Source organism: Cetorhinus maximus, chromosome 17, assembly GCF_964194155.1.
Source record: "Cetorhinus maximus chromosome 17, sCetMax3.hap1.1, whole genome shotgun sequence".
Lineage (NCBI taxonomy): Eukaryota > Metazoa > Chordata > Chondrichthyes > Lamniformes > Cetorhinidae > Cetorhinus > Cetorhinus maximus.
This window is the reverse complement of record NC_135895.1, coordinates 28,890,035-28,907,739: the sequence shown is the minus strand read 5'-3', so window position 1 is coordinate 28,907,739 and position 17,705 is coordinate 28,890,035. Positions and strand designations below refer to the sequence as shown.

The following is a 17,705-nucleotide window of genomic DNA, read 5'->3' as shown; positions in this document are numbered from 1 at the left end:
CTTCTATCTGAAACAAATGTCAACCAATAAGAAAAAAGATAGTTTAATTTCTTCTTTCAAAATCTGAAATTTCTGCATATTTGTTCAATTTCCTTCTACAGAATACAGTCATACAATGGCAGCACAACCATGTGATGGGATACAAGCCTTTCTTTGCTTTTCCCTCTGCTGAGGGCCTCTAATCTCAGCAGTATCATCAGGAGGCACCAGCAAACAAAGGCCAAATGCTTCCCCAACATGAGGCAGGGGATATCCATGTAGCTGCTCAATATTACTATTGTGAGGACTTGAACAAAGGCACCCTGCACATTTTTATCTGAGGAGTGGTGCATCATGTAAAACAACTAAGGGAAAGGGAGGGGGGGCTTGAGGTAAGTAACTTTCAAATAACCTTTTCCTCAGTAAACACAAAACTAGGACCCAAACAGACTTGTAACGTTACATGCCTATTTAAACATGCTGGAGAAAATTGACTTCTCATTGGCTCCCTTGAAGAACTGGTCTATTCTTAATTTGTGGGATTAAGCATAAGTTTGACCCCTGGAGAAGGATTGTTTAAATAAATATTTAGTTGCCTTTTCTTCATTTGAAAACAGAATTCTGGTATTATTCTGTTTACGAAGAAGTGAAATACAGGGAGCAATGTGATAGTGGAGAGCTGAAAATTGCACTGTGATTCAAGGCAATTTAAAATTGGATTGAAAATTCTATTAAGAATATGATCAGCAACAATTTGAAAATTTGTTGTCCAAAAAAGGAATGAACATTTTTAAATGTTACTTTATTAAAAATTACTTCTGTGAAATAATACTGTTAAAACTTGAATTTTGGATTATGCTACCAAGGTCTTGGGTCAGCAAATAATCAAATCAACTTACCTTCAGGAATTCTACCATCATATTCTTGAGGACATTGGTATTTTGACACTCAGTAAATCAAAAGGCCAATGTTCTTTCCCCCCTCTAAAATCTTAGTTGTTCCATTACTTCCATATGTTTAATTAAACACAGAAGAGGTTAAGATTAACCCTCTGAACTTCATGCAATTTTAGATTCTTATTTCTCTTGCATCATTCAGTAAAGACTTACAGGATGCAATTTCGTTCTTACATTGTTAGCATAGGAATGATTAATGGGGCCTTGCATTGCTAGAGTCATGGCACTTTATAGAAGTACAATAATGTGAACTTGAAACTTCTGTCAGCTAAACTCTTCTGCCACAAAATTGCAGACTGGAAGAACTTCAAGCAGGAGAACTGGGCATATTTGATGGTCTGCCATCATGAACATCGCCCAGCTCTCCTCAGATAAAATCCGCAGTATCAGCTAGATAAATTGCATTTGATGTATCTTCTGAGATGTGGTCATCTGGAAACATCTTCTCACTAATATTTTGTCTAAATTATCTCTCTTTTCACATTCCCCAATGCTTTCTTCAGCAGAGAAAATAATCAAAGTCACCAATGTCTCCAGAACCACTATCAGTGCCACTAAAAGTTATCATGACAATGCTGTCAGTTTTCCTACTGCTTCCAATTCTAAAACAGAGACTCACTGCTATGATGCAGTGCTCCATTGTGCAGTCTGGGCTAGGGAAAATTAAAGTATTGGATCTTGAGTTCAAATGTCAGGGTTGGCAGGAATCAAAATCTGTCAACCTTCAATTTATCTAATTGTAGCAGTTGGAATGGAGATATTTACTTCAAGTGAACACCGTTAGCTCTTTGATTAATATGTTGACCCTCAATTTCATATTTTTCTAAGTTTGTTGTAAAGTAAAGTAATAAATCTGACGACCCAAGTTCAACCAATACAACCTACTTTAACTCAAAAATAAACGAAGGAAAATCAAACCAATTTGATCCAATCCAAAGATAAACTCAAATCATGCCAGTTGAACTTAAATCCAAACAAATCAATCTAAAAACCAAATTAATCTAATTTAATTCATTCCAATTTGAGAATCAAATTAAAGTTAAAATAATGCAGTCCAACACCAAACCAAGATAAATTTACCCAAAATCAAACCAAAATAAAGGCCTGATTGTACCAGTTAAACTGGGTGTTCTTGTATTGGCCATCTTTACCATCAGAAAATAATCTAAATGTTCTCCAATTCTGCACATGATATCAACAATGCAAACACACTAATTAGTTTAATTTTGGTGCTTTTCAACATCAAACTACGTACACAGAATGTGAACTGAAACAAAAAAGACAGGAATAAATTACTGTGTTAGCTAATTCTTTAATAGAGTGAAGCAGAAGAGTGCAGGAGTCAGAGGAGTGAGAGAGTTGCAAAATCTTTTTAGTCACTTTAAAAGACAATATGAGAATATAACTGGAGGCACTGTAGAAAAGATCCTTAAAACATGAAAACATGCTGGTGTTCAGTATTAGCAAAAGGAATGTGGTAAAGAGTAAAATTTATGAGTTTTAAAATTTTCTTGAACAAAGTTAAACCACTTGCAATTCTACATAATTCTGTACCCTGAGATGAAACTATATTATAGGACACCCTTAAAACCATGGGGCTGAATTTTGCTGTCGGCGAGCAGGGAGCGGGGTCCGCTTGCCGACACATAAAATGACGCGGGATGACGTCGGGTCCTGCCCCATTTAAATTTTCAGGAAGGCGGTGACACAGCCAAATCAGTTGTGCGCCCGCTGACCATTGAAACAAATAAAGGACCTGCCTGTCCAATCTTAAGGAGCCCCGGCGGGCAATAGAAAAAACATGAAACCTCATCCACTGGCGGGATGAGGTTTCATGTAGGGATTTAAACAGTTTAATGAAGTTTTAGTGTAATTTATGAACATGTCCCATCTCATGTGACATTGTCACATGAGGGGGACATGTTAAGGATTTTTTTTCCCCTATTTTTAATGTTTTTAAAAGTGTCAGCGATCTCCCTGAGGCAGCACTTAGCCTCAGGAAGATGTGCGCTCTTTCGTGCGCATACGCGAAAGAGCGTACTCTCGTTTTTGGGGAATTCCCTCCCCCCCCCCGCCCGCACAGGAAGTGCATAGCGCTTCCCGCCGGACGTTACGCTGGGCAGACCTTAATTGGCCTGCCCACGTAAAATGGCAGCAGGGCCCACTTCTCCGGCGGGGATCGGCTCCCCGCCCGCCAGAGATTGGGTGGGGCAAAATTCTGCCCATGGAGATTTACAGCACAGACGGAGAAAATTCAGTCTGTTCTTTCTGTGCCGACTTATTCATGAATGCTGACCCAGATCTATCTCTCTTCCACCTCTCTTGTCCCTTCCACTGGACTGCTTGTCCAACGTCCAGGATCAGATGAGCAGAAATTTCCACCAATTAAATATTGGGAAGACAGAAACCACGGCCTTGAGTCCCAACTGCAAACTCCTTTTTCTTGTCACCAAATTCATCCCTCTCCCTGGCAACTGTCAGAGGCTGAACCATATTGTACACAACCTTGGTGTTATATATGACCGCGTGATGAGCTTCTTACTGCACATCCATGCCATTACTAAAACCTCCGTCGCATCGCCCGACTCGCCTCAGCTTATCTAAAGCTGGAATCCACGTCCGGCCTTTGTTAACTCCAACCTTGGTTATTTCAATGCAGTCTTGGCTGGCCTCCCATTTTCTATCCTCTACTAACTTGAGATCATTCAAAACTCTCCTGCCTGTCTCTTAACTCACACAAAGTTGCGTAAAACCCATCTCCCCTGTTTATCCAGATTGGCTCCCTGTCAAGCAAAACCTTGATTTTAAAACTCTCACCCTTGTTTTCAAATCCCTCTCTCCTCCCATCTCTGTAATCTCCTTCAGCCCTAAAAACCACCCTCCCCCCAGTTCTCTATGCTCTACCAATTCTGCCTCCTGGAGCATTCCCAAATTTAATTGCTCCATCAATGGCAACCATATTTTCAGTTGCCTAGGTCGTAAATTTTGGAATTACCTTCATTACCTTCCCATATCTCTTCTCCTCTCCAAATCTCTTTCCTCATTAAATATGTTCCCTGCCTTTTTGTTCAAGCTTGTAGTCATTAGGTCTAATATTTCCTTACTTGCCTCTGCCCCGTAAAGGGCCTTGGAAAGTTTTATTACATTAAAGGTGCTGTATAATTGTGAATTGTTGTTATTATTTTTGCTAGTTTTTAAACTAATCCCACTGTCCCACTATCTCCTAATTGCCTTCCCCCTCTACTTCAAATATTTATCAAATTTTCCCTTAAAATATGCAATCCGACTATATCTTGTGGAAAAGCATTCCACAATCCAACAACTTGCTGTGTAAATAATTATTGTTTAAACTTTTCATGTTCCCTTAATAGTGATTTCAAATTTATAACCCCCATCATTATTTCTCACCATGAAGAAATAGCTTTTCCCTGCAGACATGTTTTTACAAGTCTTACTCATAATCAAATAACTACACTTTAACCCTAATTAATTGGCTTTGAAATAATTTGAAATCTCCCGATGACGCAAGTTCTTTCCTTCTATCTATACTAGCCAATCTGTGTGCTTATACACGTAGGGGAGAATTTTCTCCCCATCGGAGAGGTTGTGTGGGGGCGGGTGCGCAGCCGATTGGCGCCCCCAATCGGCTGGGCACCACCATTTCACGTGGGCGGGCCAATTAGGGCCCGCCCAACGTGATGTGCACTCGGAAGCGCTGTGTGTTCCCTGTGCAGGCGGGTGGGGGGTTGCCTGAACAGAGGTGCCTCAGGGAGATAAGTTTTAAGTTTAAACAGTTAAATAAAGTGGTGAAAACATTTTTATGACATGTTGCCTCATGTGAAACTGTCACATGAGCTTAGACACGTGCATTAATTTTAATAAAAATTTTTGTGAAAATTTAAAATCATTCATGAAACCTCATCCTGGACGGGCAGCTCAGGTAATTGCTTAAGTGGCTTTTTAAATGGCCTTAATAGGCCTTTGACAGTGCGGTGGGCCAAAGTGAAAATCTAAATGACGTGCAGTGACGTCAGGACGCACACCCGACGTCACCCGCGTCATTTTATGCCTCGGCGAGCGGGCCCCGTCCCCGCTTGCCGAGCTAAAGATTCTACCCATAGGGCTGAAATTAATGTCAGTGGTGGTGGCCCTAACGTCAGCCTGGAAAGCTGGGGGCCCTGATGGAAATCTGTGCCCATCAGGTAATTAACTGCCTTACATAAAGACTCCCATCCCTATAAGGGCAGAGATCCAGTGCCTCCTAAGATCTGCTGGTCAAACGGAGGGGTGGCAGCTCTTCAGACCCAGCAGCACCAACAGGAATGGTAGCCAGTGTTGGGTCTGCATAGCTAGGACTGCAAGGTGGAGCAGGGCCTGGAATGCAGGTGAGTGGGGCAGGGTGGGTGTTTCTGCTGGGGCAGCCCTTGCAGTTTAGGGCCACAGGGTTTTCTTTTTTTAATTCATTTATGGGATATGGGCATCACTGGCTGGGCCAGCATTTATTGCCCATCCCTAATTGCGCTTGAGAAGGTGGTGGTGAGCTGCCTTCTTGAACTGCTGCAGTTCACGTGGTGCAGAAACATCCACAGTGCTGATAGGGGGCGGGGGGGGGGAGTTCCAGGATTTTGAGCCAGCGACAGTGAAGGAATGGCGATACATTTCCAAGTCAGGATGGTGAGTGGCTTGGAGGGAACTTTCAGGTGGTGGTGTTCCCATGTGTCTGTTGCCCTTGTCCTTCTAGGTGGTGGTGGTCGTGGGTTTGGAAGGCGCTGTCTAAGGAGGCTTGGTGTATTCCTGCAATGCATGCTGTAGATGGTACACACTGCTGCCACTGTGCCCGAAGAGGAGGCCCCCTATCCTGCAGGGAAGCCACCAGCTTTAATTAGGTGATCTCCCCAACTGGCAGAGGGTGCCCCTACCCTTAATTGGCCATTTAAGAGCCTCAATTTGCCTATGACAAGAAGGCCTTCCTTAAACTTCCCTGCCTGAGTGAATCGTGAAGGTGAGGGGCACTCCACCACCCGATTCTATAGCACCCCCCACCCCATTCAGCTCGCTCCTGTGGGCCGGATCAAATTCTACCCATGGAGTCAAGAACACATTGTCTTCAGATGAAGCAGGGTCAGAGGGCAGAGGACAACGGGATCAGGCCCCTATTTCAAGTCCTTAAATGTTTATAATGCTCTGATGTACCATTTATAGATTAATAACTAAACTAAACAGTGCAGACTTCATATTTTGTGATTCTTATGCTGTTATGTTTCAATTTAACTTGGAGGAATGGAAATGCTAAATACATGTTGAACCAATCTTGTCTTCAAATACGCAATTAAAAAGGGAGAAAACCAATCCATCAAGATATTAAACAGTCCAATGACAGACTCAACACATACAATAACTTGATCCAGTGATCCAGAATATCAACTTTCATAAAGAATAATTTCAACATACGAAAACCATAAGGTTTAGCTAGTTCCATCATTCAAGTGCTTTTACAAAGTTTGGTTTATTATTTTTCATTTCTTATCAGTTTGCCTGCTGCACCCATCTCTGCTCTGCTGAATCAAAAACTAATCCTTTTCTTTTTTGACTGCCTCACTGGATTTAGGGCTGGATTTTATGCTCCCCACTGTTGGGTTTGAAGGTGTGTGTGTGTGTGGTGGGGGGGTTCCTAAAATCCAGTGCGTGGCCTTCCCAGCAAAATCCCTCCACTTGCCTTGGTGTCCAACTCCAGCAATGATGTCCATTTGGGACTGCCTGTAGTGCAAGCATTGGCCACCACTCCCGCCTGGCATGCTGGGACCACAGAGCTGCTGGCCATCTGATTGGCCGGCAGCTCTCAGAGGCGGACCTTTTGACCCTGGAGGGTGGAAATTCCCCCATTCAGCCTATTAACAGCCAACTGACTGTTAAAGGACAGCGGGGCAGCCATTCTTCCCCTGGGCAGGTTCCCCACTGACTTTTCAGCCAAGGGGTGGGGACCACAGCCTACTTGTTTACATAAGTGGAGTTGAGGCCTAGGATCAGCAAGTCTTATTAAATGGCACAGGAGGCTCAAAGGGCCATAAGTTCTACTCCTGTTCTTATTTCTTATATTATCCCCCAACTCTTGTGGAAAAGTCATCATACTGAGAACCTGGACATTTTCTTCTTAGGTTGGAAAAGTCACAACAATAGCCTTAATATACTTAGGGAGAAATGCTGCAGTGGTGTCCTCCTATAAGCAAAATTCCAGTTACCTGAACAGTAGATATCCAAATCGTCTGATTATCCAAAACATTTGATTTCTCTCCTTGTAATCTAAGGTAATGAGTGATATAGGAACAGGTTTATGCCTGCCTGGTTATGAAATGTCACTGGCACTGTAAATCATACCAATGTTCTCATCTTGATCTGTTGGGAGTTGAAAATGCGCTTAAAACATCTGTACTTCATAAACCTATGTTATTTGTGCTAAGTTACATGTTTGGATACTGCAGTTTTTATGCATATTGTTATGGCCTGGTCCTGCGGATCTATCTAAAGTGTTGCATACTATGCTGACAACTGTACCATCCTTTCCCAACAGAAATAACTAGTGTTTGCATTTTTTTCCTGTTTGTTGTGCTTATTTTTTTATATGTCACTATGCTTTGCAGTTTCCTTTGATGTTTCTATGCCCCCTGCCATTGCCACTATAAGAGGTGGTGCATCAGAGTAACTCAAGTGACCCATCCTCCTGGGTACCCTCCTTGTGGAAAAATCATCCAGTCTATCATTCAGTGGCTCTTCTCTCACCATAGCCCAAGCAAGCTGAAGACTATTGTTGCATGTGGAAATGGCAGTGTAAATCTATACCCTGCCATTTACTGGCACAGTGTTGTACATTTATTCTCTGTGCCCTTGAACTGTGATTATATCTTGTACGACTGCAAAATATTTTTGTCATGATTCCACAGAGGAAAATCCAATCTGTTTCACAGATAGCCAAGATGTTTTTACTCACCCCACGACCCATCATCCCATTGTTTACTGGAAGGCCAATAAATGTGAAAGCTGCTTCGCGGATGAAATAAGGATTCAGAATTCGGATCTCTTTGGGCTCCTTTGGGACAACTGTAGCAACAGACTTCCAGAAACCATCTGAAGGACTCTGGAAATAAAGAAAGCAAAATGGCTATTGTCCATGTATTTTTCAATGCTCCATTTTTGCATTTTGCATCCTATTTCCATTTAATGTCAATTGCCTAGATGGTGAAGAAAACCTGAATAAAATTGTTTGATTAGGTTCTGTCCATTAGTTTGCCTATTGCACATGACAATTTGCTGTCTTGATCACTGTAGAGTAGGATTCTGAAAACTGGCATCGTTTTCCCTTTTTATCTTAATTTTGCAAATTCTTTTCGCCTTTCTTTGTTTTATGCAACATTCTCTGATCAAGCACAAGAAAGTATATCAGCTGTTTGAACTGGTTGGTCACAACTCTAAGGATTAATTTACATGTTGATTTTTTTTTCCTGACACAATGGAAGTAACCCACTACTGATGCCTTCCAGTCAGCATCAACTGAGGGAAGCCACTATATGGGGAAATCACAAGGTCAGAAAAACCTGAGTGCATCTATTAATTATAATTCTTGTTTTCATTATAATTCTGCCTCTTAGTCAGCCAGTCCCTCAAATAATTAACTTCTATAAATGTTTCCATACCAACTGTCTCACTGCCTCCGAGTAGTATTTTCCACATGCTTGCTACACTTCGATTATGATATTCAATTCTGATCACAAGCCCAGGTATTGGGAACTGTTCTGAAAATAGAAACAAAATTGCTAAACCATCTGAGCTAAGGAGAGAGGTGAAAGAGCCCAGAATTATTTAGTCTGACAAAGAGAAGGGTCAGTGGAGGTATTATTTGAAGATCCTTAAACAAATAAATGAATTGTTTCAGATTGCCGCAAACTCTAGAACTTTAACTTAATTAAATCTAAACTGTTTGTGCACTTTTTCTCTTGAACCATGTCACCTCGTTCTAGAATATAAATATTATTAGGATTCAATTTGAGTTACAATTTAAGAATTTTCAATTCTCTTTGAACCTTTCCTTTTTCAGTCTAAACACCCCATGCTCTTACACCACTCTATGAAGCTCAGATGCCTCATCAGATCAGCTGCCTTTTCTTACACTGCTCCCAACATCTGTATATTTTAGCTGTGGTGACCAGAATTGTACACAGGTGTGGCCACAGCAGTTCCTTGTACAGATTCATCATCGCATCCCAAGACCTGATTAGCTTTCCTTACTTTTGCTACATCCTACGCTGATGGCTTTAGTATGACAAAGAAAACACTAACACTCCCATGTCTCACCCAGTGTTGCGTCATGTAGCTTAAAGCCATTAAGTTGATATGCCAACCATTCCTTTGTCTAATTAACTTGTCTATCCACGTTAAATATCATCAGCCTACATTTACACCTATCTAAATCCCTTTTTTCTTGGTATCAGCTAGTGCTGTTCATGTCTCTAGCTCCAAATCTTTTACATACTCTTAACAAAATTAGCTCCCGGAGTGATGCCTATTCCACTTCACTAGCGACCTGCAAAACTCTGTTCATGATCTTTCTCTGTTTTAGCTCATTTTCAATCCACTCAGGAGTCTGACTCATATTCCACATCTTACTGCCTTGTTGACTAATATTTTGTGCAGCTTTGTTGAAATCTGAATATAATCACCTTAGCAGAATTCCTGCTGTCAACAACATGTAATTTCCTTGAAAAACTTCTGTAAATCTGTGATGAAAGACCTTCCTCCCATGAAGCAACTTTGGTGTATTGCTTCAATGCAGTGGATAATAGCTATGATTGGCTACATATTGGACTAAGTAGTGTATAACTTAGGTTTTTACAGTTTGCAGCAAGGTGTTAATTAAAGCCTTCCTGTCACTTGCCAGTTCAACACACCACCCTGCTCTCATGTCCATATGTCTGTCCTTGGCCTGCTGCAACGTTCCAGTGAAGCCCAACACAAACTGGAGGAACAGCACCTCACCTTCTGGGCTTGCGGACTTAACACTAAGTTCAACAACTTCAGACCATGAACTTTCTCCTCCATCTTGACCCCCTTTTTAATCCAATTTTCAGTTATTTATTTATTTATAAAAAAAATTATTTTTTATTCTTTTATTTATTTGTTCATTTTAAAAATCCTTTTTGCCCGAAACCCCACTACCCACACAGGGCCATCTGTCACTTGTTTTTATGTTTTGCTTTCACAGAGTGCTGATCTTTGTTCTGCTATTAACACCTTCTGCTATCTTACCTTTTTGCCACTATCAGCACCTTCTTTACTCTTTGCCATTACCATTAACACTCCCTTTGTCTTGCGTCCAAGACACCTTTGTCAATCTCTCCTTAGCTGTCACCCATCACTTGACCTTCTATTTTAGTCCACCTGTTCCAAACAGTATAACATCCATCACATTTCTACTTCTCTTTAACTCTGAAGAAGAGTCATATGGATGCGAAACATTAACTCTGTTTCTCTCTCCACAGATGCTGCCAGACTAGCATTTTCCGTTTTTATTTCAGATTTCCAGCATCTGCAGTATTTTGCTTTATGTTAATTAAAGCCTTGACCTCGAAGTGGAGTTCTTCATCACAATTGCAGAAAAGTGTAAAAATAAGTGGCCAGCTTTCTTCCATTAAAGCATTTGTCTCAATGACTGATTGTGAAATGGCAGAAACTATGGAGAAGTCTGTTATCCAGCCCTCCCAGTCAAATGATGACGTACAGCTTAAACTGGAGATATGAGGAGAATTAAACTAGAATTGTAAAAAGCAAAATAAAGTTGTCTGTTGTATGAATACCAAAATTCCACTTGATTCATGATATCCAAAACGGAAAAATACTAGAAACTCCAGTAAATAGTGGGTACTTTGTCAATATCACAATGTACAAAAGTTTAGTGTTATTAATATTCAAGACAAATCTTGTTGCCAAATATATATTTCTGCCCTGTCTCAGATTAACTGCTCCACAGTTGAATAGGTGCTGTGGGGAGCACATGGAGGAGGATCATAAATTTTTCAATAAGAAAATAAAGAATTAATTTAAAGTTTTGAACTTGTGAGTGTTATTGGCAATAATTAGTTGTCAGGATTTTAGAAAGAAATGTACTTTCAGTTCCTTTAAGTTCATCTATTACACAGTTTGGCATGGATTCAACTATCATGGCAGGATGCTTTCACTTTCTCCCAGCTCTTAACCCCGCACAAATTATTGATTTAAAAAAATACTGAAGGCTTGTATTTTCTGCAATATGTTTAATGTGACAAGGGGAAGGAACAGGAGAGTGCAACTAATTGGATAGCCTTCAAAGGGCTGGCACAGGCACAATGGGCTGAATGACCTGCTTCCGTGCCATATCATTCTATGATTCCATTTGATTAAAAAACACATTCTTCTTACCTAGAATTTCTCTGAACTAAAATTCTCCAGAGCTTCCAGAGCCTTGGGGGTAGGATTTTACTGGTGCAGTGGCAATGGGCTTGGAGGCGGGGGTCCTGGTAAAATGGTGGTGACAACATTGGAACAGAACTCCGACATCTTCCCGCCAACAGGCAAATTTTCCAGGGACAGTCAGGCGGTAGGATTGAAAGTGTGTAGGATGGCGGTGGGCAGGCAATTGAAGCTGTTAAGCAGGCAATTGAGAGCGATTTTGAAGTGAATTCTAAATTTCCCTGGTGTGTACGGGTTCTACGGAGCATCAGTGGCTCAATTGTGAATGTTGGTTGGAAATGGCAGCTGCATTGTCAACCAGGCAAGCTGAGGTTCAGATCAGAAAAGGTTTGAATATTTGGAGGAATTGCAGAGTGTGAACCTATATTGGAGGGAAATTCATGAGAGGGTGTCATTTAGGACCACCCCTGCGAGTGCAGACGCATTACGGGGTGAAGAGGCATTGGACTATGAAGTCTTCAAATTTCAGTGGATTGGTCCTCTGCACTGAGTTTGACTCCTCCAGTGAGGTAGAGATTGGGAAAGGGAGCGACCGGCTCAACTACAGAGTGGAGCTGCAATAGCCAGAGCAGCATTAGGGTGCAACGGGGCTCGGATGAGGAGGGTGCATTGGGACAGTAATGGAGGCTAACGATCCAGGAAGGCGATACCCAGTTGCAAGGGTTGACAAACAGAGGCTTGCTTCATGGCGATATTGGAACAGCAGTGTCTCAGAAGACGGCGTCTGCGAAGACAGGTGGTAGAGAACCTGTGTGAAATGATGGAAGAGGCGTTGAGGCCACTGGGATGTGATGGCCACGGGGCTCAACTTTTATATCTCGGTTCGTTCCGGAATCATCTGGAGACATATGTAGGATTGTCCGATCAGCAGCCCATTGTTGCATCAATCAGGTGATGGATGCCATGTACCAGGTGGAAGGCAATACATTGGATATCACACTGATCAGGTCAGTGAGGTCAAGGGGGTGGTAGGATTGGAGCCAATTACTGGATTCTCTCAGGTACAATGGATGGTTGACTGCATGCAAGTGGCCATCCAAGGCTCCTGCAGAGTAGCGAGGTGCCTTCATTAACAGGATCTGGTCCAGGATTATAACACTGTTGATAAGTTAATGCCTGTTGTTACAAGACTTGTATGTGCAAACAGCATTCAGGTTCTGGTGTGTCCACGACTCTTACATTCTAATACAGTCTCATGTGCCTCAACTCTTCAGGCCTATCAAAAGTCTTCGTGGATGGATGCTAGGTGATAAGTGGTCTGAACTAAAAACGCGGCTGCTTACACCTGTGTGGAACCCCACCAACAAGCCAGTGGACGCTTACTGCCATGCCATTACAAGGACAACCATCAAACAGGTCACTGGTCTTTTGAAAATGAAGTTCAGATGCCAGGATAGATCTGGGGAGCTCTCCAATATGCCCCATCAAAAATCTCACATTTCATGGTGGAATGCTGCACTCAGCACAACTTGATGCTCTAGGAGGCAGTTGCACTGGAGATGAATGACCACATTGAGCGTATCACCTCTTCTGAAGATGAAGATGAGTTGGAGGGGGTTTGAGACCAGGTGGCCAATGGAAATGCACCCACGGGTCCTTCGTCAACAGTGTTATGATTCTGGACCAGACCCCCAAGTTCTTGGTGCTATATGGTTAGGAGCAGTGCCTTTTGTTTAAAATAGACAAAATTTGAGATTCAAGATACCTGCTAAGAGAATAAAGCTGTAAAATTCTATGGGTCTTGAACAAACAAAAATAACCTTTACGATACAAGGTCAGAAAGATAAAATAATGTACAATATCTATCTTATACTTCAGCATTCAGGGTAAATATGAGGTACATGTGTATTAACAGGCAAACTATGGTCGAACACATCACACTGCACAATAAATGGCAGATGCAAACAAGACAGATTCCATGGATTTCTCAACAACCCACCCAGACATCAGTAAACACTGTGAATCAACCAATCTCATTGAAACTGTCTCTCTCACTAAGGATTCTAGTCATCATTTGAAAATCTCACCTTGGAATTCTCTCCAAAAGCTGCTCCAACTCAGATGGCCTCAACGACGGCCTACCTTGCAGGGTTTCAATCTCGTCTCAGAGACTCTGTTCCTAAGTCTGCACTCCAGCACCAACTCACAAGCACAACTTCAGCTCTTTGGCTGTACAGAGCAGAATACCACTGCTCCATAGGTTTCACTCCAACGGACCGCAGCATGGAGTCACCAACCTTCTGGTGCCTTCTTAGATCTTCAGGGCTTACCCAGGGTCCCTTAAAGTCTGCCAACTGCAGCCCTTTTTCTGCTTGGAGCCTCTTTCTCTGCTCCTCCCTCTTTCTTCTTAACTGGGACCTCTCTCTGCCCCTTGTCTGGAATTCTTCTTTTGGGACCTCTCTTGTCCCCTGCCTATGATTCTTCTCGTTTATGGCGCCCTGCTCCTGGGTCAGCTGATCGGGGATTTTGTGCCATTTTCTTTCTACACAGGCACACTGGGCCCATCCTCGGCCCCACACTGGGCCCATCCTCGGCCTGAAGGTCAACAAAATGCTGGATTGCGCATGCTCCCAGTCCGCGCATACGTGGAAACTCCCATGGCCTGTCAGAGGACTTGGAGTTCCCTACCTCCCGTTCGACGAGTGGGTAAGTCAGATCTCGTAACAACAGGCATTAACTTGCATGCCAGGGAGACACATGACTCACTTGTAAGGACACATTTCTATTGAGATACCATTAAACATCCCTGGAAATGATTCTGTCTTCTCCCTGAGGTAGACTTGGTGTCCTTTCATCAAATGATATTACCACCTCACTGGTCCCATCATTATACCATTTTAAGAGCTATATTCAGCACCTCCTGCATTCTGGGCATACCTTTCAAGCCCTCCAAATTAAGTGCTCAACATCTGTTAATGGTCCAGTTTTGTAGAAATGAATATGTTCCTATCACTGTCAAAAGAGCTGAAGATCTGCTATGAATGCAAGGTAGTGACTTGAGAAGAGCTCCCATGAGCTTCAGGCAGCTGCTCCTGTGGTTGAAAGGAAACTTGCAGGTGGTAGTGTTTGCATGTATCTGCTGCTCTTGTTCTTCTAGGTGATATTGGTCAGGTTTGGAAGGTACTGTTGAAGGAGCCTTGGTGAGTTGCTGCAGTGCATCTTGTGATGATACATACTGCTCCAACTGTGTGCTAGTGAGTGAATGTTTAAGGTGGTGGATGGGCTGTCGATCAAGCGGGCTGCTCCAACTCATCCTCTCTCCATTGCTTCCTCCTCCACTGGTGACACTACAGCTATGAATGGCACATCACCTCCCACTCTTCTCTGCTCCCTAACATTGTGAACATGCTTCTCCCTCAATCATATATATAAGTGTCACTCATCTCCAGCTCGGCTGTGCTTGTTAGTCTGTGCCAGTTTATATGTCCAGCATTGCGTAACTTGAAGCCCTGTTGCAAACAGGCATTCAGTCTTGTCAATGCAGTGCCCACCTCTGACCATGGGCTTCCAGTGTGAGGCAACTCTGCATCTCACTGTGGATGCTGGCTCCTGGTCATGCCCGATGCATGGGTCAGCTACCTCACTTCACAGCTCATGGGTGATATTTAAGACATGCAGTCCTGTGGGCTTGCAATTATGAATGCCACTCATTTTGCTAATGCACACAAGGTAAATGAAATGCTTCCCGCACTGCACATGTTTGTATGACCATCCTGTGGCTGCTCTGGCCTCCTCCTCCCTTCTACTGCGAACAGCAAATCTCGGTTCCCTCCCTACCTAAAGGAACACCTCCAGGGAGCCATCACTGAACTGTGCAGCCACACTTCCTTGCCTCCATGCATTCCTCCACAGCCTCCTTTATTCTGCACTCCTGCCAATGCCCTCTGTGTATAGTCTGTATGCAGGCTGCACATTGGCCTTTAAAAATGGCATCTTCCATCACCCTGCCACCTGTTATAGCTAGCTCCTACAACTGCCAGTCAATGACAGATGGGAAGATCGCTGAGGAAGTCGCACCACAAGCCTGTGTGGCTGTGTGACCCAAATTTAACCCTGGCATTGGGACTTCTTCTCATTCAGCAAAATCCAACCCTTGGCGTCTTTTTCTTGTCTTAATTTAGGATTTGAAATAATGAGATGTATAACATGAGTCATCTAAAAACCAAGCAGTAGCATCAGAAGATCAGGTACTGTAGTGTTGAAGACTTAAGGTGACCTCATAATCTAAATTTTGAGAATGATACTTTACAGTGATATTAGGCAAAGCAAGATGGAGTGTTGCTAACAAATCAAGAATTCAAGCGATAATCAGCCATGGCTACAAATGAAGGCATAAATCCTCTCCCTATGTGTCAGGAAAATATAATAATTTTCATAATGTTATTGGAATTTATTGTATGGATAGGAATTGTGTGTGTGTGTGGCTTAACTGAATTAAAGGCAGCTGGTCTGAAGGCTTTGATGTATCAGAAGATAAGCTAGGTTTGAAATGTTAAATAGGTAAACATGGGGGAAGTTTTAGAATGTGAAGTGTAAAGGGAACATTTTAATTTTTAAATAAACCAGGCTAGTTTGAATTCAAAGGAGGGGGTGAAATGTTTCACCTAGCCAGAAGAAGTTAAGAAACAGCGTGTTTATTTTTCCCAAAGATTACTGGTAAAAAATAGTACTATGATAGATTTTTATTATTAGCAAGGTAAGTCCAAAGACATAGTGAAACAATGGGGATTTGGATTCAAAGGGGAAATCTTTATAAAGGAGGTGAGGTAGGAAAGAAGGCATTTTTAAGATCTAACACAAGTGCGAAAAGCCTCCAGCATAAAAGCCTCAAACTCCTGTCTACAAGGAACCGAAGCTGAGAAAAATTCACTTTGAGTTTGACTATCCAGGGTGCGTATTTTGTCTGTGTCTGTTTAAATCTATTTTCTTATTATTGTTACCTTAACAGAGGTGTAATGGGAGTTAGATTAATTAAGGGAATTTAGAAGTTATCATAGTAGTAATTTGTAGATCTATGTATGTGCTTAAAATCATTTCCTCTATTAATAAAGGTTTAATTTAGATTTGTAAGAAACCTACAAGACTTGGTGGCCACCTTTTACTGAATTCAAAGCCCACATCACGAAAGATATACAAATTGCAAAACAGCTGTGGCAGTTGTTTCAAGTTTCTCTTTGGGATTTGAGCAGCTCAGCATTTACCATCAGCTGTGCCATAACGCTAAGCAATTTCCTCACCTTTTCCCTGGTCTACCCATTCCATGTGCTAAATGAAATTGAATAACCAATTTTAAAGGCCATTGCAAACCAAATCCAGCTTGAGGTATACAAGATTGGACATGTGATGATTCACCAAATGATTTTCCTACACTCTGTATGGATCGTAGTCAAGAAAATTTGCAATGTGAGACTATGGATATGAAATCATGTGTCAAAATTGTGCACTAAAACTTTGGATCGTAGGTATACTGTATTAACTGGCAACAATGTATCTTAAAATCTTCTAATTTCCCAACAATGATTTCCAAGCTTTCTTTTTCTTAGAAATCTTGAGGTAGATACTTTTAAAAATACGCTCCAACATGTAACACGTCTGATAAGCAATAAGAATGAGGCATGTAAAATAAAAACAACCAGCTCTTATTCTCACACCACGCCAGAAACACTGCCTGCCAACAAACAACTCCTCAGGCATGCCACCTGTAAGACTAATAGCATTCGCTATGAACACAAATGGTTTGGACTCATCTCTGCCAAGGAGTAAAGTCGTAGTGAATAACAAGTGATATAACAGAGAAGCTGGAATATGATTCCTGACAGAAACATTTTTTTTTTTTTGTCTAGAAAATTACTATTTTCATGCTATCCTAATAGAAAAAAGCTTTATCACAAGGTCAAAGGTTACAATTTCCTTTGCAAAAAGTGAGAATGTTTCATTCTCTATGGATATCAGCATTAAAGACAGCTTCGGAGATGATAATTATGTAATTAAACCAGGAGAACTTGATACCAGTTAAAGCTCCGCGAGTATTAACTATTCACAGGTCAGATGCCTCAGGGCCAGCATCCACATTGATCCCAACAATCAACTTGCATGGATCCACTCCGGGACAAACCCATATTCAAAGCGAATGCAAATAATTCTTAGAAAAGAATCCAAGAATTTCTTAGTCTTCTCATGAACCAATCATCTGGTTTCAGGGTTGAGTCTTGTGGTACTTTTCAATACCGTCTTCAGAGCTTATATACTTACCTTTTGTCTTAGTGATCAAAA

At 41.9% G+C, this 17,705-nt stretch overlaps 1 protein-coding gene across 10 annotated transcripts in view; it reads right to left on the bottom strand.

Annotated features, from left to right (window-relative positions):
* Positions 1–17,705, bottom strand: part of st3gal3a (ST3 beta-galactoside alpha-2,3-sialyltransferase 3a) — a 681,850-nt gene that overhangs the window by 65,829 nt on the left and 598,316 nt on the right. For 9 of the 10 annotated variants that reach the window (XM_078560881.1, XM_078560878.1, XM_078560883.1 and 6 more), the window contains one exon: positions 7,921–8,067. The exons of the other annotated variant lie outside the window; for it this stretch is intronic. In XM_078560881.1, the coding sequence (XP_078417007.1) occupies positions 7,921–8,067 (147 nt within the window). The remainder of the gene's footprint in view (positions 1–7,920; positions 8,068–17,705) is intronic. 10 annotated transcript variants of the gene reach the window in all.